The following is a 23,090-nucleotide window of genomic DNA, read 5'->3' as shown; positions in this document are numbered from 1 at the left end:
AAAGTCAAAGTTCAAGTTGGAAAAAAATAAAAAATCAAACTTACAGTTTTGTTCAAACGATCCAAAGGGTTGATGAAGAATATTTGACCAACAAATAGAGAGACAACAACCGGACTGGACCACACCTTGAAAGGTGAATTCAAACTGAAAGTTTCATAACAGCTTACCTGTCCAGTTTCTTATTTCAGAGCCAAGTCCCGCCCCTTTCTGTTTGCTGCAGCAAGGTGGTTCCACATCTCCGCTAACACTTGGCGGAACAGAAATACAAGTTTTGTGTGTTTTTTCAATCAAATGGGATCCATAACTTCTAAATAATTGCAGAAAAAACAAAATACTACAAAAAAGAGCATCAAACTTCTGTTGCATAGTGAATAAAAAGCATATTCATGTCGAGGAAGTGAAGGTTTTCTGTTTCTGGTGAACTCTGAAGAACCTTGGATAATATCAGTTAAAACATTTCATTTTCCTTTGGGATCAAAAATGTATTTTTATTGAATTTATCTCAGTTAATCTCAGTATAAGTTATAAAATGTTCTTCCTGCAGGCATGTTGGATCAGAAACGTCTCCATTTAAACACAATTTCCAGATAGAATCTCAAATTCAAACAATAAACAAACTTTTTCATTCTTCTTGTATTTTTTTCTACAAGCAGCAGTAAAACAGAGAGATGGTGGAAAGAGAAGTTTTATTAGAGCAGGAATTTAACTGATTCTTTGCTTCCTCAGAGGTTTTAACTCGGTCCGCACAACGCAAGCAGAACTTTCTGATAATGTCCTTTGGTGTCGTTCTGTTAAAAAACAAAAACAGAAACATTATTGATGTGGTTTGAAACGTGAACATAGAAACAGTTTGGAATCGTATTTTACCAAGATGTCCTCATGTAGGGTTCTGTCAAACATTGCCCGGTACTCCTCTACCACCTTCTGCAGGTCGACCTCGGAGCGACTCACCAGGATCCGGATCAGAGTCCGATCACTGGTACCGAGACCCTGGTAAGGCAGAAAATGGACCAAATGAAGATTTAGTTGGAAATTCTGATTCCTTTTCATGGATCAAGTTAAATTATATGTGATTAAAAAGGTACTTTCTATACAGCAAAACCTCAAAATCTTATCAAGTATTTTTAGTTTAGTTTCTAGAGCAAATGTCTTAGTAAACTTTAATATCTTGTTCAAAATGTAAGTTTTGAGCAAGATATAGTAGCTTGTTTTAAGTCAGTAATTTCTTAATATTGATTTTCTTAAAAGTTCTAGTTTCACAGGCAGATTATTTCACATGAGGAAAATCTAGTTGTAAGTGAATTGTTTGTCAAAAGTTTAAATTTTTTCCACTTTTCAAACTCAAATGTCCTATTTTCTTCTAGAAAATGTCTGAGATAAACCTAAAAATGTCAATGCCAACAAAGTTTTGAATTTTTAAATTTAGAAATTTATTTGTTTTTTTCTACAAAGTTTCTGAGATTAAATTTAATATTTCTGATTTCTGTTTAGCAAATTTTCAACTTTTCAGCCTCACAAATATCCCATTTTAGATTTTTAATCTCAAAATTTGACTTTTTCTAGCACATTTTGATTTTTACAAACTCAGAAATTTCAAAGGTTTTTCTAGCAATTTTCTGAGATTAAAGTCAAAATTAAAATTTTTCTAGCACATTTTGACTTTTCAATCTCAGAAATGTCAACTTTTTTCAAAAGAAAAAAAAAAAAAACATTCCTGAGATTATGTAAAACTTTCTGAGCTTCTTTGGCAGAATTTTACTCTTCCTTTTTTTCTATCTACACTGGTATTAATACACAGTATTAATACAATTTTTTACACATCTGGAATTTAATTACAGACAAAACAGATTTTATGTTAAGACAGCTTTCCATATAAATCCAAACTAAAGAGTTTGGATTTATATGGTAAACATGGTAAAATGTTAACACTGTAGCCGTAATAATCCAGAGTAATCCCTATTTTAACCATGTTATTAGTGGGATTAGCAGCAGCAGACGCGTTCACTCACCTTCATGGCCCGATTGAGTTTCTCAGCAAAGAAAGCCGGTGTGTTCCAGGCGCATTTCACTGGACATGAAAGAGGAAACGGAAAATAAAATCTGAGTCCCAGACTAAAAACTAACAGAGTCCAGATGTTTCTGTGTCTCCCAGCTGTGGAGCTTCAGGGTTCAGCTCAACTCATCCAGAACCTTTTAAGATGAACGAAGAGCTGAAAAACTTTTAAACCACCTGGATGCTGCTGAACATCCAGCTGGTTTAAACTGAACAAAAAATAATCAATTTTATTTTCTGTTTGAGATCCAATTCTGAGAAAAAACAACATATTAGGGCCATTGAACATAAAAAACAAACATTTTATACAAAAAACTCAAAATTTTAAGATTAATCCCAGAAATTTTCAACAGAAAATGTAGAAATTTGACTTTGAAAAGTAAAAAAATTGGCTAGAATAAAACTTTAAAAATTAATTTCAGAACATTTTGAGAAACGTCAGTTTTGACTCAAGTCTGAAAACTAAATGTTCTTGGATCTCCAGCAGTCAAACATTTTCGAGAAAAAAAAAACTCTGAAATTTGAGATTTATCTCAGAAATGTAAAAAAATAAATAAAGATTGAAAAGTCAAAAATTTGATTAGGATGTAAATGTGTAAATTATTGGACTTATAAGGAGCTGCCACATCTAAAACCACCACTAGAGGGAGCAATTCCTTGTATTTCTTATTCACAAATTCAACAAGTGAGAAATAAAATTTTAATACTCTGAATATTTAAAATGTTTCAGTTGGAGTGTTACATTTTCTTTTGAAATTAAGGATTTTTTTATATTTCAGTGTGTAAACTTGCACTAATAAGCCATTACTAATCATATTATTAGTTGGGAATAATATGACAGTCCTGCTGTTTATTGTGATAATTTGAATGATAATAAAAACAGAGTGATGTGTTTTGGTGACAGGCCGTACTACCGATGTCGATGAGGCAGTCCTCGATGTCTCCCTTCAGCTCCATCTGCAGGGCTTTAGGCAGCGTGACGTCGCTGATGGCAGCATAATGCTGGAACGCTGGCAGGAAACAAAAACTCAACTTTCATTTCATGTTTGAACGACTCAACTGAATATTTGTTGTACAGATTTTAAACATGTTTCTGCTATAAAGCTGAAGATGTTGTATCCATGAGGAGAAACAGGAGAAACAGTTGACTGATATTTGTGTTTTTTTTTTTATTGAAAACCTAAATGTAAATGTTGAATTGGATTACATGACCATATGGAAGGAGATTATGGCCACTAAAAATATCCTCTTCTATCTAATATAATCTCAAAATGTTGGCTTTTCCTCTGAAACCTGACATGTTTTATTCAAAATAAAAAAAAATTCTACCATTTATCTCAAGATTCTAATTAATCTAAAAAATATTTGGCTTTTCCTCACAATTTTAATGTTTTTTTTTCTGAAAATGTCAAAAATTCTCCCTCCAGACTCACAATTCTCATTTTAATCTCAAAATTTTTGTTTTTTCTCATGAATTAATTTTTTTTTTTTTTTTGAATCCTGAATTTTTGGGGGAGGAAAAAAAAAAGAATTCTAACTTTTTGGAAATATCAGAATTTCAACTTTCATCTCAGAATTCAAAATTTTCCCAGAATTCTCACCTTTAACATCACAATAAAAATTTTTTCTGAGAATTCAGACTTTCAGAAAAAAAGAGCTAGAATTCAGACTTTTAAAAATATTAATTAAAACGTTTTAGCAGAATTTAGACTTTTTTTGATAAAAATATCAGAATCTTAAATTTAATTTTAAATTTACCCCACCTAGTGGCCTGAGTGATTTCCTGTATGATTAAAACTCAACATCATCTCAAATTATTGTGACATAACTTGTTCCAGTTACTGAATGTTTCTCAGCCAGTCTTCTGTTTGGCGCCCAGGTGTGACCCGGTCACCTGTCAGAGCTGCTCCACCGGTTTGTCCTGGTGAAACCCAACAATCAACACTTTCCTGTGACTCACTTTTAGAAAGCTGCGGGCCGCTGCGCGTGGTCAGGATGTTGATGAAGGTCGACACATCTGCTTTGCCGATGCCTTCACCAGCTTCAAACAAAATCTGAAAAAATAAAATGAGGACATTTAGTGACCTAATGAAAGCAGAAATACTTAAATCTTAAAATCTCAACTTCAACACATGAACTTATGCTTTTTTTCATACTTGTACACAAATCGAAACAATAAAAATAAAGAAAAATCACAAAATAAACAAAGTTGAATGACTCAGATTTGCGTTTCTTGATTGAATTTCTACCTTGGCGTCCTTTTTAGCCAGCTCCATGTCGACCGCAGTGTTCTGGTCTCTCTTGGTGTTGAGCATGGCCAGCAGTGCTTTGGTGAAGTCACCTCTGGTCTCCTCCTTAATCACCTCCTCCAGCTCCTTCTGGTACTCTGATGACAAAATTCAGATTAAAACATTCAACTTTTAAACTCAACAAAAAGAAAATATACGGACAGTCTTGACCAATGAGGAAGAGACAGGAACAAAAAGAGCTAGTTCCTAGCTTCTGGCTTGTTTACTGTTGTCATAGCAACTCCATAGCAACCGACTGTCAGTTACAAAGTTCACGGAAGTGTGAGGTCACGTGAGACCTGCGTGTAAACGGAGCATTTCTTAAAAACCTTGTTTGAAGACTTTCTTTATTTCTTGAAGTTCTGCGTAGGATCTCGTCACCAGAACCTCGACAAGGACGTCCTCGTCTGTTCCCAGACCCTGTGGCGACAAACAGGAAGAAGAGATTTATCAGCGACACATGGCAACGTTGATCCTAAAACACAGGGGTGTCCAAACGGCGGCCCGCGGGCCATATCTGGCCCCTGGGCTGATTTTATGTGGCCCCCCGACAACCCGACCACAATTCAAAAATGACACAAGCTTTTCCCACAAGCACATGGTGGTCGATGAAGTCATTTAAAAAATGACTTGTTAAAAGTTAAGTTATCTGCCAATAAAACTAAAACTGTTTCATCAATACCAAGAAATTATTTTCTGTAAAACAAGCTCCTATTTTGTTGAGAAGTTAATTGTCAGTTAATATTTCAAGTGCACTAAGATATTTGCGTGAGAATCTAGACCAAAGTTACTTGGTAAGGTTTTATGTTTTTGCAGAATGAACAGGACAAAAACAGAAACAAGTCCATCATTTAAACTAAATTCTCCCAAAAACGTAAAAGGCACCAAATGTTGGACCGAAATTAAAACATTTTCACCATTTTGTTGCTGGTGGTACCAAAATCTGACAAATTATCCTGAGAGCTTCTTCTTCTACATAATCCCTACTTCTAGATAATCTCTGTGAATTAATTTTAAATATTCATATTTTCATTCTGGTACTGAAAATAGAACAAAAGTGCATCTTTTTATGTTAATATTTATGAATAGTGGCTTTTTAAACTTGTTTAATTCGTGCTACAGATAGAAATGATTCAGTATTTTTCATCTCGATCAGTTAAGACTGTAAATCTGTTCCTGTTTACCTTGGTGGCTCTCCTGAGCAGGTAGGCATCGAAGTGAGCTGGAGGCATTAGAAGAGCCAGAACCACATCCTCTAAATGTGAGCTGAGGACTGGCTTCAGGGATTTAACCAGATTCTGCAAAAAAAAAAAAACAACATTAAAGGATCAAATTTATTTAATCACTTTTCACTTTTGAACTCGAATTAATTAAATAAACTTCATGGTGAAGTTACTGAGATTAACCTGTAATTTAAGCAACATTAAAAGTCTCATTAGCAGAATTTGGCACCCTCTGGTGGTGACATTTAATACTTATTTAATTTAACTTTTCTTCAAATTCACCTTTTAAAAGTGCTGAAAAGAAAAGCATTGGGACACAGTTTCCTGTTTGAAAGCAGGGAAAATAAAATCTCACAAAATCAAATCTGACAACAAAATAAAACGACCGGAAGTGAGCGGCTGTCAAAATGGACGGTCAGATTGATTCCTGCCCTTTTATCCTCAGGGAATGCTCCGTTGCCTAGCAACCGTGACGAGGCTAAACACAAGCTAGCTAAAAGCTAAAAATGATTAAACCGGATCTCTAATACCCTCACACTAATAACAAAAACACTTGTTTCCATTTTAGAAAATGAGATTAAAGCAAAAATATTAGAAATCCCACCAATTCTAAACCCATTAAAACTTCTCTATTTAATGTATTTATGAAATATGTTATTGTAAGACATTGTTAGTAAACCCCTGGGCTCTCATTACATAACATTTCATTTTATTATAGCATTCAGTGTCCTGTGAATCAGTGATGCTGAACTTTATTATTATTCAGTTAAATCTACATTTCATTAAATTAAATTTGTATTAAATTTATAATAAAAAAACATGTCTATGCAAGCATTTTAAATTATTTAAAACTGTAATGTTCCCCTGCTCTGTCTGACATTTTACAAGAACAAAAATCTCCTCTTTGTCCCGTCAGGAATCTTGAGAACGAATACACCAGTATTCCATTTAAAGCCGGGGAAAGAAAAACGCTTTGACGGCTGCAGAGGAAGGATCTGTGATGATGCATCTTTGTGCACTCAGGATCCAGCAACAACTTACTTTTCCATAGGACGATTCATAAACGGCTTTAATTTTCTGCCTCTGCTCGTTGTTTCTCTTCGCAAGAATGGCACCGATCACGTCCTCATCCACTTCTAGAAAGAAAAAAATACAACTATTGATAAATAGTCATTTATACAAAGCTAAAGCCTCAATAAAAACATCAAATTACCTGAAATGGTAAAGTTTTTCAGTAATTTATTAAAAATAAAGCACATTTCACAGCCTTTATACCTTAAACTTAGAAACAAGAACATTTCTGATCGCTCACTTTTACTTTCAATGGAACTCTGAAGGATCGACGCGTCGCTGCTGGCGTTGAAGTTTGGATACGGAGTGACCGTCCCGTAGTACTTTGGTTTGGGTTTCTCCTTCACCTTCATAAACAACCAAAATTAGATTATTACCAAAACAATTCATTCTGCTGAAAACATAAAACGGCTCGAGGAAATGATAATGGACGTGTTTGATTTACAGAAATCCGTCCAAAGATTAATCTCAACATAGATTATCACTGATTTATTACAATAATTCAATTCAAAAAGTGAATTTCATATGAAATTATTCTGTTTTCAGCTGTTTTTTGTGTTAATTGTGATGAATATAACTTACACCTCAGTTTTTTCTTCCACTAAGCTTTCCATACTCGCCTAAAACACACTAAGCTACCTGCTTGTTTTTTTAAATTAAAACACATTTTATGGTTTAAAAATATTTAACATAGCAGACGTTTGGACTGGTCTTGTGTAATATTTTAATTTTATGAGAACCAATTTGTGGTTTTCATAACCTGATTATCAAAATTAAAACATTTTGAGTACTGAATGTAAATGTTTCACTTTTTGAACTGAATTATTGAACCTGATTAAATGATATTCTAAATTTATCAACCTCCACCTGTATACTCACATCGACAGTTTCATCCTTTGGGTCTCTTTTGTGGATGATACCTTTGAAGAACTTCTTGAAAAGAGACATTTTAACTGGATTTTTAAAACCACTTTCAACGGACAAAACTGCAGGGGACCAAAAAAAAATGGAGATTTGTAAGTAATTTAGTTTTCACAAGAGAAATGTAAAGAACAATCTCAGCTGTCAAAACAAGGAAAAGCAGAAGAAACAAAGAGGGGTTGGTCCGTAATTGGACCACCTGTGTTCAGGTGAGAAACAAAGACAGGAAGCTAACAAAGCGCAAAAAATAATAATTTAGAAAATTAAACATTTAGGATCTTACCGGAGTCACAAAGCTCGTCCAGACAATCAGAGCTGTGGTGCAGTGAATTCAGATCACGCCCTTCTCCACCCTTAACTGGGTAGTTTTACCTGAACGGCATCAGCCAATCACCTGTCAGCTTTCCTATCACGTCTCTGACAGGTTTAACCGCTCCTGCTCAGTTTTAAGCTTTCTACCACTTTAACTCAAACAGATTGTGACTCAGGGAATCAGCTAAAAGCCGACAGCCAGCAAAAGAGACTGGACTCCACGAACACACCCAGCGCCGCTGTCTGATGAACAACGGCTGAACCAGATGGTCCACATTCTTCCGTTCAGAGTTTTGGTGTGAAAGGAGAGCTGGACTAAAGATATGAACTGGAAAACCTTTTCCACGTTACTTCAGAACATGGAGTTTGCAGACAGGAGGCTTTGATGATAAATAAAAAGTGTTTTATAGGATAGAAAAGTTAAGGAATGCCAGGAGGAAACGGGTAATTTGTTATCAAAATTTTGATTAGAGTTAAATCATAAATAGCTGCAGGTGGCAGATTTATCTCTAGCTAACTTAGAACAATCACTATATTAATTAAAAGTTGTACTCATGTGTGCTAATAGCGTAGCTCATGTTTCATGTAAATAAAAAAAAAAACTTAATTAAATTTTTACAGATGAGTTTTGGAGCCTAAAGACTAAAACAGTATGATCAACCAGCTTCTCTATATGGAATGCCTGAAATGTCGAAAATAGGACATGTGGACCAAGAACTAATTAAACAGTTTTTTGAATACAAAGTCTATTAAATCAACTCCACACTTAATACGTTGCAGTCTTTATTTGTGAACATGTTGCTGAACGGTTTCAAAGCCTGAACAATCGAAAAACACAAAATGCACAGTGAAAAAAGTATTAATCATGTCAATGTTTGTTTTCCAGTAAACATAAACAAAAAGGGGATGTTGACAGGAAATTCCCACCAGATGTTGGTAAGAACCCAAATAATCCACTCACACAAAGAAATCTAACCAAATATGTGCAGTTAACTGAAAACATTATGAAATCCTGAAAACACTGCAAAGAGAAATTTAGCACTTGCTTTTTATTTATATATATATGTATATATTATTATTTATTTAAATCAAATCAATATCAACCATGAATGTGTTGGTTACTGGGGTTGAAGTTCACGTCTGTTGTGTTTCATGTCAAGGGGCCAATCAGAAACATGACATGTTTAATTAACCTGTTTTCTCCACTGCAGATTAAATCTTCAAACATCGAATGTATAAACATCAAAATTAGAAAAGGCAAAAGTCAATTTACTTTCTGTCAATCATCTTGCAGGGTGACATCACTGATCAACATAATTTAAGGAGAAATTAATGTTTGTTTCAATTAAAATACAATATTTTTTGCGTGACTTTTCTTTATATTCATTGCAGCAGTGGATGTTGTATATTTACACTCAAATCTTAACAATAATTTAGTTTATGCATATATACTTTGTCTATATTGTTTTCTTTTTGTGGTTTTCTCATCATATTAACTGGGAGGGGCTCCTCTCCCACGGCCTCGGCCCCGTCCAGCACCCGGACCCGGACCGGGTCCTCTCGGTCCTGGTGGCCGGTCTACCGGCCCTCGAACGTTTGGGTTGGAAGAAGCCAGAGCCACGTCCTTCTGTAAGTTTACTCCTTTTCCAGCAGAACCAGGTTTTGTTTTGGTGGGTTTCGGCTCCGGTTCTGGTGGTTTTTCTGCAAATGAAAGCTTCAGTTAAAACTTGGCTTTGCGACCGCAATGGGTCACCAGACGATACCAATAAGATGAAAATTAGGTGAAACATAACACTTTAGAATCAGGGCTAAGGAATTAGCTACTGAATTATTAGCAATAGCTTATACCTTGGTAGTTTAATTATGATTGCATAATAATCAGGTAACATTTTGAAGGAGTTCTATTCAAATTGTTAAATTAGTATAAGAGCATTATTTTTTTACCGAGTCATTAAAACTCAAATACAACATGCTTATGAACCATTAGCCAAGTAGCTACACAGTGAGCTACTCTGCAAGAAGCTAGCAAAAACAGAAGAAATCTGAAAATATTTTACAACCGTAGCTGTATTGTAATTACTAGACGGTTAAACTGTTACAGTTATGTTGATTAGCTCATAATAAGATCATATTTTAAGAAGAATGACAAACAAATCAAGGACTATTTGCTAATGAACCGCTAACTAACTTCTACCTTATGAGTTATCTTTAGCTCATCCTCATGTAGCTACTTAGTTAGCTAAATATGAATCACATTGCCTTAGTCCTTTAATAATCTCATTTAAATTTGCTAAATAAGGTTATAAACAATAAAAAAAGGAACAAATCAGGACAGCTTGCTGTTATAGCAGTTAGCTATAAGTGGCTAAATATAGCTAAGTCATCTTACTAATTACAACTTCCTTTTGATGTTTTAAAATTAGCTCAGTACTAGCTAATAATTTGACATCAGTAAACATAAACAACACAAATTAAGGGCAAAAAGTTAATATTTCTTATTGCAATTTACTAAACAATAAAGTTGTAAGAAGATAGCGTGATACTTGCTAATGAGCAGTTAGCTTATGAAGAACTTACAAAACATTTCCTTAAGTAGCAGCATAATGACTAATTAATGATCATTTCGTCTTAACTTAATTCCATTTTTCATTATCTCATGATATGATAACATTTTATGAAGAGTCGGGGACAAATATGGTAATATTTGCTAAACGATTGTTAGCTAGCAATGATTTTGGTAAATAACAACAATGACAAGTAAATACTTATTGACGATTATGTAATTATGAACTCTTAATAATAACTTATTAGGTAGTAAATTTAGATTTGCTAATTTGAAATGAGCAAGATAAACACGTATTAAACAATTAGCCATTAGCTAAAGTTAATTTTATATTTTGTAATAGTTTGCTTTACTTATTTCTAACAGCTTTTGATGTTATTTAGATATTATCTATTTAAATAATTATCTAATAATTCGATAGAGATAATTATTTATGATTAAATCAGGTGTAGCTAATGTTTAGCTGCTAACATTCCCCTCTGTTAGCTGTGACAGTGGTTCTGGTGTGACTGACCGGGCTCCGGCGGCGGACTGAGGGACCGGTTGGGCAGCAGGTCCTCCAGGTCTTTCATCACCTGGTTGGTGCTGTCTTTGTTATTTCTCCGGTTCTTCTCTTCATCACGGGCCTGGACACAAAGAGATGGAGGGAAATATGAAAAAATAAACGATTAGCCAATAATATAAAGGCAAGCTAGGAGGTTACAACTTTTCCTAAACAACTGGACAGCCATTACGTGATTCCTGTTGGGATGAAAATAAATCATCATCATTAATAATCATCTACTCACCATCTGCATCTTCTTCTTCAGTTCCATGTTTGAGTTTTGATAAGCTTCGGAGACTGAGTTCAGATAATAGATGGCCAGCCTGTAACAGATAAACTGAGTTAAAAAACTGTTTCTTTGTCTTTGATTTGACTAATGAGTGTGGAGGGCCATATAAAAGGCTGTGGCAGGCCGGATGTGGCCCCTGGGCCTCCAGTTTGACACCCTGCCTTACACCATGAGCAGCACGGCCGGGATGATGAGTCCGGGATTCGCTGCGTAGCTGAACAGAGTCCCCATGAAGGCCGGCAGATCCAGCCTGATCGTCTCCATGATCACATCGAACATCTTCGCCCGTCCGCTGCAGAGTCACAGACGACTAGTAACTAGTTACATTTACTCTATTACATTCACACAAGTAACCTTTTGGAGCAAAAGTACTTTTAGAACCAGTTTTACTACACTGTACTACACAATAATTGTAATGACAATGACAGAAACACGACTTCAGTATATTTTTCTCAAGAAAAAGTAAAAAATATGAACACAAGAAGTTACTCAATCAAGAGTGGAGAAGTTACCAGTTACATTTACTTAATTACATTTACTTGAGTAACTTCTTTAAATAACTACACTTTAACTAAGCTGTACTTTGAGTTATTTTATTATGAAGTATCTCTACTCTTACTTGAGTAAAACCTTTTGATTTGAAAGAAAAACAAGCAGGTTTTCATTCGGTGGTTAGAAAATCCAGAAATTTACTAAAGTAAGAGAAGAAATACTTCATAATACAATTTGTGAAGTAAAAGTTGTAAAAATACTCCTAAAAGTACATTTTTCAAAAAAGTTACTCAAGTAAATGTAATTAGTTACATTTATTGTCATTTTTGTCCTTAAAATATTATAATGTTTAGTTTCAAAATGAAAAATATTTCAACTATTCAAACTCAGATAATTTCCAAAAGTCGAAAATTTTAGACCATATTAATGACAGGATTAAAAAAATTTTCAGGCAGATTTTTTTACAATTCAAGTTCAGAAATTTCCCAAAAAATTTTCTGAAAATTTTCTGATGAATCTAAAAATTTCTCTTTAATTTTTTATTACAATTATTATTTTTGGGTTCTCTGCCCTCATCTGCTCACATAAAGTCTGGCTGGTTTCATTTGGTACCTGAAGGGGCCGCAGTCGAACGACGGCGGCAGCGTCATGATGGTGTAAACGACGGGCAGGAGGCTCAAGAAGAGGATGAGCAGCAGGAGCCCCATGTAGAAGTTGTTGGACTTGGAGGCCTTGAAGACTCTCTCATGCGGGACGTTGGTGGCCATGACGGCCCAGCACTGGTAGTACATGGAGCTGAGGAGGCGGAGCACGTTGATGCCCACCAGCCCCGGGGCGTAAAACGCTCCCATCCTGCCAGAGAAACACGCAGTTCTGACTTTAAACTCAAGATTAAAGTCAGAAAAATGATGCAACTTAGTTCACAATTAACGGTTTTAGATATTTTAGGTTTTATTTGGAGACTTCTTTCAGCATCTTGCGGTCTGCAAAGTGTTTTCCAACCAAATAGTATCATTTTATAGCAAAATCAAGTAACTATGTTACCTTCAGTTGATATAAAATTGCTATATATATCAAATAAGACTGAAAAGAAATTTAAATTTAAATCTAATTTAACGCCTTGAAATTGGATCTCTGCTTGTTTGAAGCTCCACCTTTAGGAAGTCATCCCAACATGGCTCCTCTTTTAACCCTTTAACGGTGTTTTTTCCCAGAGAAGCAGCTCCTATAAAGAGCTCCGCAGGTGTTTGCTAATTGCTGCTTGCTAGTCTGAAGGAGCTGAGAGGGGGAGGAGCTTTGCCTGGAAGGCGGGGCTGGGCCCATCCTGGCGTTTTGCCCAGCTGAATGGTTGTCATGGAGATGAAAGGATTTCTCAAACATGAAAGAATCAAAGCAACTCTGGGTTTGTTTTGATGAGGGGAAAACTTCAGGACATGATGTGAAGCTAAAATAAGTTGATTTTTATGATTCTGGCCCTTTGATGACTCAACTTTGTTATAATGAAGCAAAACCAAGAAACAGAAACATGGAGAAGAGTTAAAACAGTGACGACGTCTTTAGTTTTTACCAGATCATCCCCTGGTTGAAGACCAGACCCAGAACATTTCCACTGATGTCAAACTCTCCGTACGACGGCTGAAAGTGATCAGAAAACAATTAGAGAAATGAGTCCACATAAGATGTTTCCAGGGGCCTTGAATCATATTTAGAGAAATATTTAGACCTGAAATTAAAGTGAGACTAGAATATGTTTCTCATACAATCTGGTGTTTAAGTACGACAGCATAAATAAAAAAGAAAACAACAAAGGGAGAAGTTTCCCCCAAAAAATCTCAAGGAACAAGGAAATTTCTGAGTTTGAAGTTAAAAAAATTTGCTAGAAAAAACTATTTTGAGATTAATCTTATACTTTTTAGAGAAAAAAACCCTAAAGTTTTGAATGCAGATAAACTCTGTGCACATTTTGTGTGTTTCCAGTGACTTACAAATCCAGCCTCCAGGTCCCAGCACCAGCAGTAGTTGAGGAAACGAACGATGACGGCGCGGGCGAAGTCGCCGATCAGGATGGTCAGGTAGGTCACCTGGATGTCTGAGACGGTCAGTTTCACAAACTCCTGCAGCACAGCGAGAATTTACAGGAAAATTACATTTTTAAAACTGAAATTCTTTATCGTAAAGAGTAAAAAACCAGAGTTATGTAGTAATTAGTTACATTTATTTGAGTAACTTTTTGGAAAAATAATTTACTTTTGGGAATATTTTTGCTTTTTACTTTTACTTAAGTAATTTTATTATCAAGTATCTCTACTCTTGTAACAAAGAACTTTTTTTTTACAAATCAGTTTCTTTCATTGTAAAATTTAAATGTTCATAACTTACCTGTTTTTCATTCAGTGGGTAGAAAATCCACAAAATTTATTCAAGTTATTTATATGAATTATTGTCATTTTGTCCTTAAAACACCAAAATTTTTACTTAACTTTATATTTTGATCCATCTGATGATGTAACTTTTAAATATTAAACGATTGATAATTTGATCAGTTACTCAGTAGACTTTTCATTAACTACGTTTTTTACTCTTAATGGAGTAAAATTTCTGACTAAAACAAACTTTCAGGGTAAAATAATGAATGTTATGAGAGATAAACGTGATTTTCGTTACTATGCCGACTGCCGTCTCCCAGCAGGGGCCTCTGATGACGTCAGCCGGGCTCATGGGAGGCGGCGTGGCGTCCGAATCGTTGAGCAAGCGCGAGTAGTTGGCGTAGTACTCCTTCATGGCCCAGATGGAGGCGTTCTTGATGGACTGTTCCTCGTCCAGCTGGAAGGGAAAAACAACCCAGTCAGGTTTCTAATAAAAACCAGAAAAAAGGTTTGAAGTGAATCAAAAAACTTTGATTGGATGTTCTGTGTGGAACGTTTTTACTCCGTTATGAAGACAAACATATCCAGTTAACTTCCAGTGATACAGATATAAACTCTAAACTAACTGGATACCAGTACAATCCAGTCATTAAACAAATACTCAGTGATTTGAGTATTTGTGATAAACAATCCGAATTTTTTGAAACTCAGAAATTTCTACATTTTCTCAAAATTTCAGAGATTTTTCTAGCAAGTTTTTAACTTTTTTTCATCTGTGATAACTATTGGCAAATCTAACTCAAAAATTAAATTTCGTTGTTGATCCTGGCGGCCATCTTGAATTTGTCAGCGGCTGACGTTCATTTGGGAACATCTGTGCCTTGTTGCATCCACATGTGGAAGATTTTACTGAGACATTCAATTATCTGCTGCATTATTTGGTAAAAGCAGCAAAATGACAGAAGTGCAGCTAGCGTTAGCGCTAACATACCTTACTGTTGACCTCATCAAACAAGGCGAACAGGAAGGTGTAGAGGTTTCCAAGGAAGAGGGCGAAGATGCGCCCCAGCTGCCACTTCAGGGCGATTCGAGGATGGTAGTCCTCCAGTTCGGCAATGGTCTCAAACAGAGGTGGACACACCAAACCCAGCAGGGACATGATGATCTCCAACTGGTGAGACACGCCGTAGCCATCAACAGAAACCAGTAGCCTTTGTTTTCTCCTGGTTTGTATATCTAACTTCTTTACCTCATTCTTCTCATACCAACTGAGGTCATCCCTGTTGGCAAATTCCTGCGATCTCTTCACCACAAAGTAGATGAGGTACCCACTGCCGCCGAGACTGCAGGTGATCAGGAAGTTGGCCAGAACCCGGAGAAACCGCCGCAGGTGGATGTTCTCGTCCTTCTGGTTCTCTTGCTCGTCCACGATGGATTCCTGTTCTTACCAAGAAACAACGTTGACGGTTGGCGGGTGGTTAAAGTCGTGAATGCCATCTCAGAGGCTGTGAGGTACCTTGAAGCTGGTGGTGATGGAGGCGTACTTGTTGTCAGCGGTTTCGGAATTGCCGATGAGGTAGTCCCAACTGGTGAACATCTTCCAGGCGAAGGTGAACTCGCCTTCTTCCCCGTCTCCTCCGCCGACGTCAGCATTTTTAGCCATTCTAAACAACCAACCAGAAACAGACTGCCACTAATTGGCATTGGCCGTTGAATATGAGATGATGTTTTGGAGACTCACGTCCGGATCACCAGCATCAGGCTGTATCCGAAGCTCCCGATTCCCACCAAGAGGTAGGACAGAGGCAACCTGAACTTTAGTGGACCAATGGTTCTCTTGTCGTCGTAATATCCGTAGAACAGGACTGAGTATTTACAGTATCCCTAAAAAGTAGAAAAGTGTTTTCAGAAAGGCAGGGAGTTGGCCAAGTGGGTATAGAAGCTTTTTCTAACGTAAGAGTCAAAGTCTTCTCATTTTCTGAGCACAGGATTTGGGCAACGTTGCCAGATTGAGTGGACGTCCGTCCAATTGGGCTGGTCACATCGTTGGATATAGAGCTTTAGCTTTAGCTTCCTCTAAATACCATGTTGATGTAGCACTTTAGAGTTAGATTCTGATTACTGCTTTAGGTTTAGCAGCGCTAACCTTTTTTGAAATTTCAACAGATAAAGCAACAAATAATCTTGCGTCAATGTGGGACAATGTTGGACATTTGTAACAGCAAAAAGCAAAACCTTTCGCAACCCAAAAGAACCGTTGATGAAGGCAGTAGGGGTTGAACGACTACATATTTTTTAAGGTCGACTACATCATGATAATAGTCGAGTCGATGTCGACTAGTCGCGGTGACGTCATAGTGACGTAAGCGCAAAAACCATTCACAACTACTTGGAGGCTTTATTAGCTATTTTCACTGCAAATATTGACCCCCCCCCCCCACACACACACACACACACACACACACACACACACACACACTCCCCTTCTCCTGCTTTTACTAAGTCTATTATGGAGAATTAAAAGAGCAATAAACAGATCATTCTTCGTGAGCAGCGGGGAAAAGTTTGTTGCACAAAGTCGGGTCCGACTTTTTTCTAAACACCGGCTGATGCTGATGATCTCTGGATAGTTACTATAGGAGTCAAATTATCACACTGACTACATGGTGCTTTTGGAACATCACAAGCCAAACTTGTTATGAACGGATCCCGTTTGGTTACAGCTGAATTCAACGAAACCACCTGCTTCTCCTCCGCCCGATCGCTGGCAGGAAGCTCTGCTGACTCAGCAGATTGAGCGATTTAAGATATTTTCTAGTCAACGTCAACATGATAAAAGTCAGTCGATGTCGAGTTAACTAGTCGTTGTGGCGTCATAGCATAAGGCAAAAGCTTTGGAGTAACGTACAGGCTTTATTACCCGTTTTCACGGAAAAATACGGCATTTACACAGAACAGCAACAGGTGAAACAACAAAACATCGGGATAGTTTATGATAAATAATAAGTTGCTGGGAAACCAACATTCAAAAGGAAACGCACATCTTTTAGATGGCATTACCACAGATCTTTATTTAATCAGCAACATAACATCATAATGTATTAGTTAGATCGTCGTGACAAAGACATTCGCGAGCCGCTAAGTGACATCCTTAGCGGGAAGGGGGCGAGTTTTAGATGGCTCGTGTTTTGTAGTTGACTGCAGCTGCAACTCCATCTCCTTTTAAAAACACTGTAAAACCACAAATATGCATCCATCTACATATCATTTAAACTAATGTATTAACTTATTTTTCTTGTGTCTTGTGACGTATACTGTGCTGTCAGATCAGCACAGGCTGTCAGCACCGGCAATCACATGACTGCGACTAGTCGACATGAAATGTAAAAACTCGCGAGACGTCCTAGAGTCGACTAGTCGACTAATTGGTTCAACCCCTAGAAGGCAGTCCTTCTGCTTGAAAGGAAAATATAAAGAAAGGGGAAATAAATTATGTTTTTTCTGAGACTCACGTTGAAATCCATGAGAACTGAATAATCCTGAGCCGTGTCCTGCTCTGCTCTCGGTACCGTCTTTCTGGGAATGGACCCATAAGGGAGACCCATGAGGACCTGGACAGTTTAACGTAAAGAGTTAATTTAAAAAACTCAGAATTTTTTTAATCAATCTCATAAGTATACTTGAAAAAATAAAGTAATTTCTGAGAATGAAAAGTCAGAAATTTGCAGCAAAAAAATCAGAAATGTTGAGATTAATCACAGAATTTTTCTAAAAATAAAATTTTAATTTCTGAGTTTGAAAAGTCACAAATTTGCTAGAAAAATCTCAAAAAAATTTCGAGAAAAAAAACTTGGAAATGTTCGAATTGGATAAGTCAAAATGATTGAAATTAGATTTTTTTATTTTCTAAAGTTGAAAATTTTTGACTTTTGAAATCAAATAATTTACCAGTTTTTTTCAAGAAATTTTAAGTGATTAATCTAAAAAGTTCTGATTTCTTTCTTTTTTTTTGTGCAAATTTTTGACTTGAAACTCAGACATAATTAATTTCTGAAATTAATCTTAAACTCTTTTTGGATTTTTTTCTTGAAAATTTCTGACATTTTGATTTTCAACTTTTTTCATCAAACTTGATTCATCAAACAATTTTGGCAGTTTTCTGGCAGAAATTCATTCCTTTTTGTCTGTTTTTAGTAATACGCTGAACTGCAGAAATTCACCTCAGGAATGACGACGAGTCCAAAGGTCAGACCAAACAGGACGAGATTCATGCCGTACATCCATCGCAGGAAGATGAAGTAAGAAGCAACTGACGATCCGAAGTGGCCTAAAGATTCAGAAACACATTTGTAAATATGGTGTCTACTAAATCCAATTAATTTTCTGTTAAACCAAACTTACTTTCCACCTCTTTAATCTTCCTCTCCCAGGGGATGCAGGCTGTTCTGAAATTCTCAAAATCTCTCTGAAACTTAATCCATTTCTAAAACAAAACATGACGAAGCACATAGACTGAAAACGAAAGCTAAACCAAAGAGAATAAGACAAAAATGATTTGTTTTTTTGTCCAAACCTTCGTCATCATCACTTTGTAGGCATACCACTTCCTGCCTTTTCCTTTTCCCAGAGCACCTTCAAACTTATCCACAAATTGTTGAGCTTCCCTGCAGAGCAGCATGAAAACACTAAAAAACTCCAACAATATGCAGATGATGCAGTGGTTGGTTTATATTTGTCTAAACAGGGCCGGCCGAAGCCTTTTTGGGTCCCGAAGCAAATTTTTATTTGGGCCCCCGATACCAACAAGTAAACACCAGATCCTTCATCATTCCTAAGCTAATCTATGTGTGTAGCATTAGCATTATTAGTAATTAGCCTACATCATGTCAATGTTATTATGGCTGTTGATTTTAACCTTAACAAGAGTAACAAACAAAAAATAGTACTATTTGGATTTTGAGATGCAGAACGGGATTTCAGTGTGTAAATATTTTAATTATTTGAAAGCAACATCAGCTGATGAACAATAAATTTACAGTAAACAAGTTAGCAAGTTTGATATCCTGTTTCTCCAACAGTGGCACATAAAAAGTTCAAAAACATTTCTTTTCAATGTGCAGTAACATTTAGTTTATATATATATGTATAAGCTATCAGACTGATGCTCTTGGGCGCCCCCTGGTGGTGTGGTGATCCTAAGCAGCTGCTTGTGTTGTATATGAATTGGGCCGGCTCTGTTCAAAATTTCCCCCTTTGTTCTCTAGAAACAGACATTGAAGAATCTGAGTTTTTATGACGTTACTTTAAGAGAACGAGCCGCCGCTTCATCCGCCAAGGCTTGTTCCTGATGGTGGCGATCAGTTTCTTCTTCTCCTCCACCTCCTCCATTAGCCGTGCCATCTCCCCCTCTGACATGGACTCCTCCTCCTCGTCTGAGTTCGAGTTGGAGTCCGACGAACTGCAGGAGAAACGGAGCCAAATTAGTTTTTAAACATAAAAATGTCAAACATTGGCATTCCAGTTTAAAGCATAGTCTGATAAAAGTGATCAGAAAATACATTTTAGTAGGAAATCACACTTGTATGGAGCTACATTACAGACATATTGATACACTTATGTCCATGCAGATTTTAAACATTTATTGAACTTGCATTATTTTGTTACTACATCTATTTTTCTAAGCCTGAACCAAAGAAATTTTTTTTAAAATGCATGTTTGTTTTTTAAATTCATCTAAAAATGAATGCATTTCAAAAAAACCAATAAAAAATATAAACAATCATATAAACTCAGTTTTTTTTCTATTCTGTGTCATAACATGTTTATGGACAAAATCTTATCATGTTTGTCTTCAACTAAAATATATATATTTTGGATTCCTGTAAAAAAAGAACAGAAAAACCCACCACATCCAGCAGTATTCACAATTTGAATCACAGATCGTCCACCAGAGGGCAGCATGTTTGATTAAAGGGGAGGTGAAGGTAGTATAATAATAATACATTCTCTTACCTGTCACCCTTCTTCTTTTTCTTCTTCTTGTCGTCATCTTTGTCTTTCCCTTTGTCTTTTCCTTTGGCGTCACCTTTCTTTCCCTTCCCGCTCTCCTCCTCCTTCCCTCCTTTCTTCCCTCCTTTCTTTCCTCTCTTTCCTTTCCCGTCATCGCTGTCGTCTTCATCACTGTCTTGGGCTTTACCGCCTTTCTTCCGGTTTGCTGCTCCTCCTCTCTTCTTCTTGGGAGACTCATCTTCGCTGTCATCATCATCGTCTTTGTTCTTACCGCCGCCTCGTTTATTGCCGGGCTTCCTCCTGTTTCCTCCTCTTCCTCGTCCCTTTGGAGCCTCATCTTCATCGTCTTCCTCTTCGTCGCTGCCGGGCTTCTTTCCTCTTCCTCTTCCTCTTCCTCTTCCCCTTCCTCCTCCTCCTCGTCCACCTGCCGGCCTCCTGTTCGCTTTCCTCCGGTTGCCGCCGTCTAAAAGTTAAATCACATTAAACACAATATGAAATCCTGATCTACGGAGACAAATTAGTGCCAATATAGAGACAAAAAAGGAGAAAATTTCTGCCAATTTTTTTTTAACTAGGAATTTTCTAGAGAAAAAAATCTGAGTTTGAATATTTCCAAAAAATTCTCAGAAATTTTTAGACAAATTTCAGAATTTAAAAAAAACTGAAATAAATCTCAGAAATTTTCTAGAACTTTCTAAAACTTTCAGAGTTCAATGTTTTCTAGAAAGAATTGCAGAAAACGTGATGTTAATTTCAGAAATTTTCAACAAAAAAAAAACTTGAAACTTTTTTGAGTTTGCTTGAACTTAATCTCAAAAATAAAAATCTCCAAATTTAAAATAAATCAAACTCAGAAGTTTCCAAGTTATTTTTTAGGAATTTTAGAAGATAAATCTCTAAATTCTGAGTTTTTGTAGAAAATTTTTGACTTTTCACACTCAGAAATTACTTTGTTTTTTCTAAAATAAAAAAAAACTGAGATAAATTTCAAAATTTCTAATTTTTTTCCATCAAAATTTTGACTTTTCAAACTTCATAAATTTTTAGATTAATCTGAAAGTTTCTGATTATTTTTGGAAAAAATTTACTTTTTTTCAAAAAAATCTACATCATTCTGAGCTGATGCAACATAAAAGTTTTTTACTCACCATCGCTGTCGCTCCCATCTTCATCTATCTCGATTCCGACTGAGGAAAACCGTGGATGAAAAAAAAGTTTTATTTATTAAAGGATTAATTTTGACAAACTTGTAAGCAGAAATGGGTTGAAAATATAAACTGCAAAAACACAAAATTATATTTTTGTTTAGTTTCTGGTGCAAATATCTTATCACACTTGAAATAAGAAAAAATTTACTCAGAGGAAACATTTTAGAAGACGTGGAGCTTCTTGTTTTACGTAAATAATTTAATATTGATGAAAAAGTTCCAGTTCCACTGGCAGATTACTTCACAGGTCAAAAGACATTTTCCCTTCTTATAAGTGAAATAATCTGAAAGTGGAACTAACTGTTTTTACTTTACAAATTCTGAAATGAAGTTTTATTTAGAAAGTTTCTCAAGTTAACCTCTAAATGTATGTTTTTTTTAAACAATTTTTCTCACTTTTGGAACTCAGAAATGTCCAGGGTTTTTTTCAGTAAATTGAGATTAATTTTAAAAAAATGCAGACTTTTTTTCTGGCAACTTTTGTTTTTTTCATAAAATTATTTAAATTTTTCAAACTCAGAAATTTCCAAATTTTTTCTAAAATAATCAGCGATTAATCTCAAATTTTCTGAGTTTTTTTTTGTTTTTTTTACCTACTGTGGCACTAATACCTTCTCTTAGATAACAAATAATTTAGTAAGGAACAGAATAAATAAGAAATCAATCAGAATAATCTGCTGTAAACCAAACTCATAATTTAGAAATATTCCCGGAACAAAACGCAGCTTAAAATGAAACATGATCAAATTAAAGGCAGATTCCTCGATTATCGCCTCACCGTCCTCGGCCGCTGCGCTTCTTCTCGGCATGACCTTCTCTCTTTCCGTCGCCCTCCGTCTGCTCTGCCTCGGCTTCCCGCCAGAGCCCAACTCAGGTGTCTAACAGCTCTGTTGCCATGGCGACGGCCGCCAGCAGGTGACAAAGGGTGTTTTGTTGTGAGGTGCAGATCTGCGAAAAAATAAATTATTAAAAAAATAAATAAATAGGTGATGAAGTAAATCCTCTGCGTTATTGCTCAGAGTGGGGGGAGGGAGGCTCGTGAAAAGGAGGCAGTGTCGTACCTGTCCAGGTGTAATGGCGCAGGTTTCCTTTCCTGGGAACAAAAAGTTGGTAAAGAGTCGCTGAAACACTCTCACTCGGTCTGTCACCCGAGAAGACAGCGGCAGCCATCTTAAAGATTTAATGAAGGTTTAGGTTTCTCTGTGAGAGGCTCGTTTAGCGACCTGTAAATACGAACACGTGGCTTCTGCATCTGAGAGGCTTTCTACGGAAGGCCAAAAGTGCCAAAAATCGCATTTATTTATTTATTTTATTTTATTTTTTAACCTCAAACGGTCACGCAAAAAATGTCGATTTATGGTTTAGAAAGCGTAAAATAAGGTGAAAATCCTGTCAAAATGACGCTTTTTATGCTGTTGTAAAGACTACATTCTAAAAATCACATCGTTTATACTGATCATGCATCTGAGAGTTTATTATGGAAGGTCAAAAGTGCCACAAGTTGCAACAGTTAAAAGTCTGGCTAAAAAGTAAAAAATGCCAGCTTATTGATCAGAAATCTGTGAAATATGGCAAAAGACTATACAATATTTTGTTCTAAAAATTACACAATTTATACTGATTGTGTAATGTTTTCACAGGATTTTTGCACTTCATAGGATTTTAAGTCATAAACCGCCAGGTTGTTTTTGTGACTTTCTAAACGGATGCCTGGTAAAAGTGTCAATTTGTGGCACACATGGCTTCCCATA

At 36.1% G+C, this 23,090-nt stretch overlaps 2 protein-coding genes across 4 annotated transcripts; both read right to left on the bottom strand.

The window, feature by feature from the left end:
- Positions 1–365: 365 nt before the first annotated feature.
- LOC122847023 (annexin A1-like) lies at positions 366–8,136 on the bottom strand. 3 transcript variants are annotated; one of them, XM_044144371.1, is made up of 12 exons: positions 7,840–8,135; positions 7,515–7,621; positions 6,877–6,982; positions 6,606–6,700; positions 5,526–5,639; positions 4,671–4,761; positions 4,303–4,439; positions 4,014–4,107; positions 2,968–3,063; positions 2,010–2,068; positions 868–990; positions 366–788 (listed from the first exon to the last, which is right to left on the bottom strand). In XM_044144371.1, exons 2-12 carry the CDS (start codon positions 7,581–7,583, stop codon positions 732–734), a joined length of 1,041 nt encoding a protein of 346 aa, XP_044000306.1. In that variant the 5' UTR covers positions 7,584–7,621; positions 7,840–8,135; the 3' UTR covers positions 366–731. The 3 variants fall into 3 exon arrangements, with proteins under 3 accessions (XP_044000306.1, XP_044000307.1, XP_044000308.1); XM_044144372.1 differs by lacking the exon at positions 5,526–5,639 and having other exon boundaries at positions 7,840–8,136; XM_044144373.1 differs by lacking the exons at positions 6,877–6,982; positions 7,515–7,621; positions 7,840–8,135 and adding an exon at positions 6,778–6,858.
- A 512-nt stretch (positions 8,137–8,648) lies between these two features.
- On the bottom strand, positions 8,649–22,583 carry tmc2a (transmembrane channel-like 2a). The gene is made up of 21 exons (XM_044144333.1): positions 22,401–22,583; positions 22,118–22,287; positions 21,280–21,318; positions 20,135–20,594; positions 19,425–19,580; positions 18,696–18,786; positions 18,524–18,605; positions 18,343–18,449; positions 17,635–17,733; positions 15,864–16,006; positions 15,639–15,786; positions 15,372–15,560; positions 15,114–15,293; positions 14,421–14,579; positions 13,742–13,870; positions 13,324–13,391; positions 12,369–12,608; positions 11,431–11,556; positions 11,220–11,298; positions 10,946–11,057; positions 8,649–9,569 (listed from the first exon to the last, which is right to left on the bottom strand). The coding sequence occupies exons 2-21, from the start codon at positions 22,146–22,148 to the stop codon at positions 9,361–9,363; spliced, it is 2,847 nt and encodes a 948-aa protein (XP_044000268.1). The 5' UTR covers positions 22,149–22,287; positions 22,401–22,583; the 3' UTR covers positions 8,649–9,360.
- Between the last annotated feature and the right edge of the window lie 507 nt (positions 22,584–23,090).

The sequence above is a fragment of the Gambusia affinis genome, linkage group LG17 (genome assembly GCF_019740435.1).
Source record: "Gambusia affinis linkage group LG17, SWU_Gaff_1.0, whole genome shotgun sequence".
NCBI lineage: Eukaryota > Metazoa > Chordata > Actinopteri > Cyprinodontiformes > Poeciliidae > Gambusia > Gambusia affinis.
Note: the sequence above shows the minus strand (reverse complement) of the source record. Positions and strands in the feature narration are given on the sequence as shown.

Bases quoted from the DNA above. Each gene is read 5' to 3' on its own strand.
- tmc2a (XM_044144333.1), bottom strand. From the start codon at position 22,148: ATGCCGAGAAGAAGCGCAGCGGCCGAGGACG. The intron at 15,561-15,638 runs GTACCTCACAGC...TGGTAAGAACAG, and splicing joins CCATCACCACCAGCTTCAAG to GAATCCATCGTGGACGAGCA. The intron at 11,299-11,430 runs GTAAGGCAGGGT...TATCTGTTACAG, and splicing joins CCGGCCGTGCTGCTCATGGT to GCTGGCCATCTATTATCTGA.
- LOC122847023 (XM_044144371.1), bottom strand. From the start codon at position 7,583: ATGTCTCTTTTCAAGAAGTTCTTCAAAGGTATCATCCACAAAAGAGAC. The intron at 6,701-6,876 runs GTGAGCGATCAG...TTTTCTTTCTAG, and splicing joins GAGTTCCATTGAAAGTAAAA to AAGTGGATGAGGACGTGATC. The intron at 2,069-2,967 runs GTAGTACGGCCT...TTTCATGTCCAG, and splicing joins GGACTGCCTCATCGACATCG to TGAAATGCGCCTGGAACACA.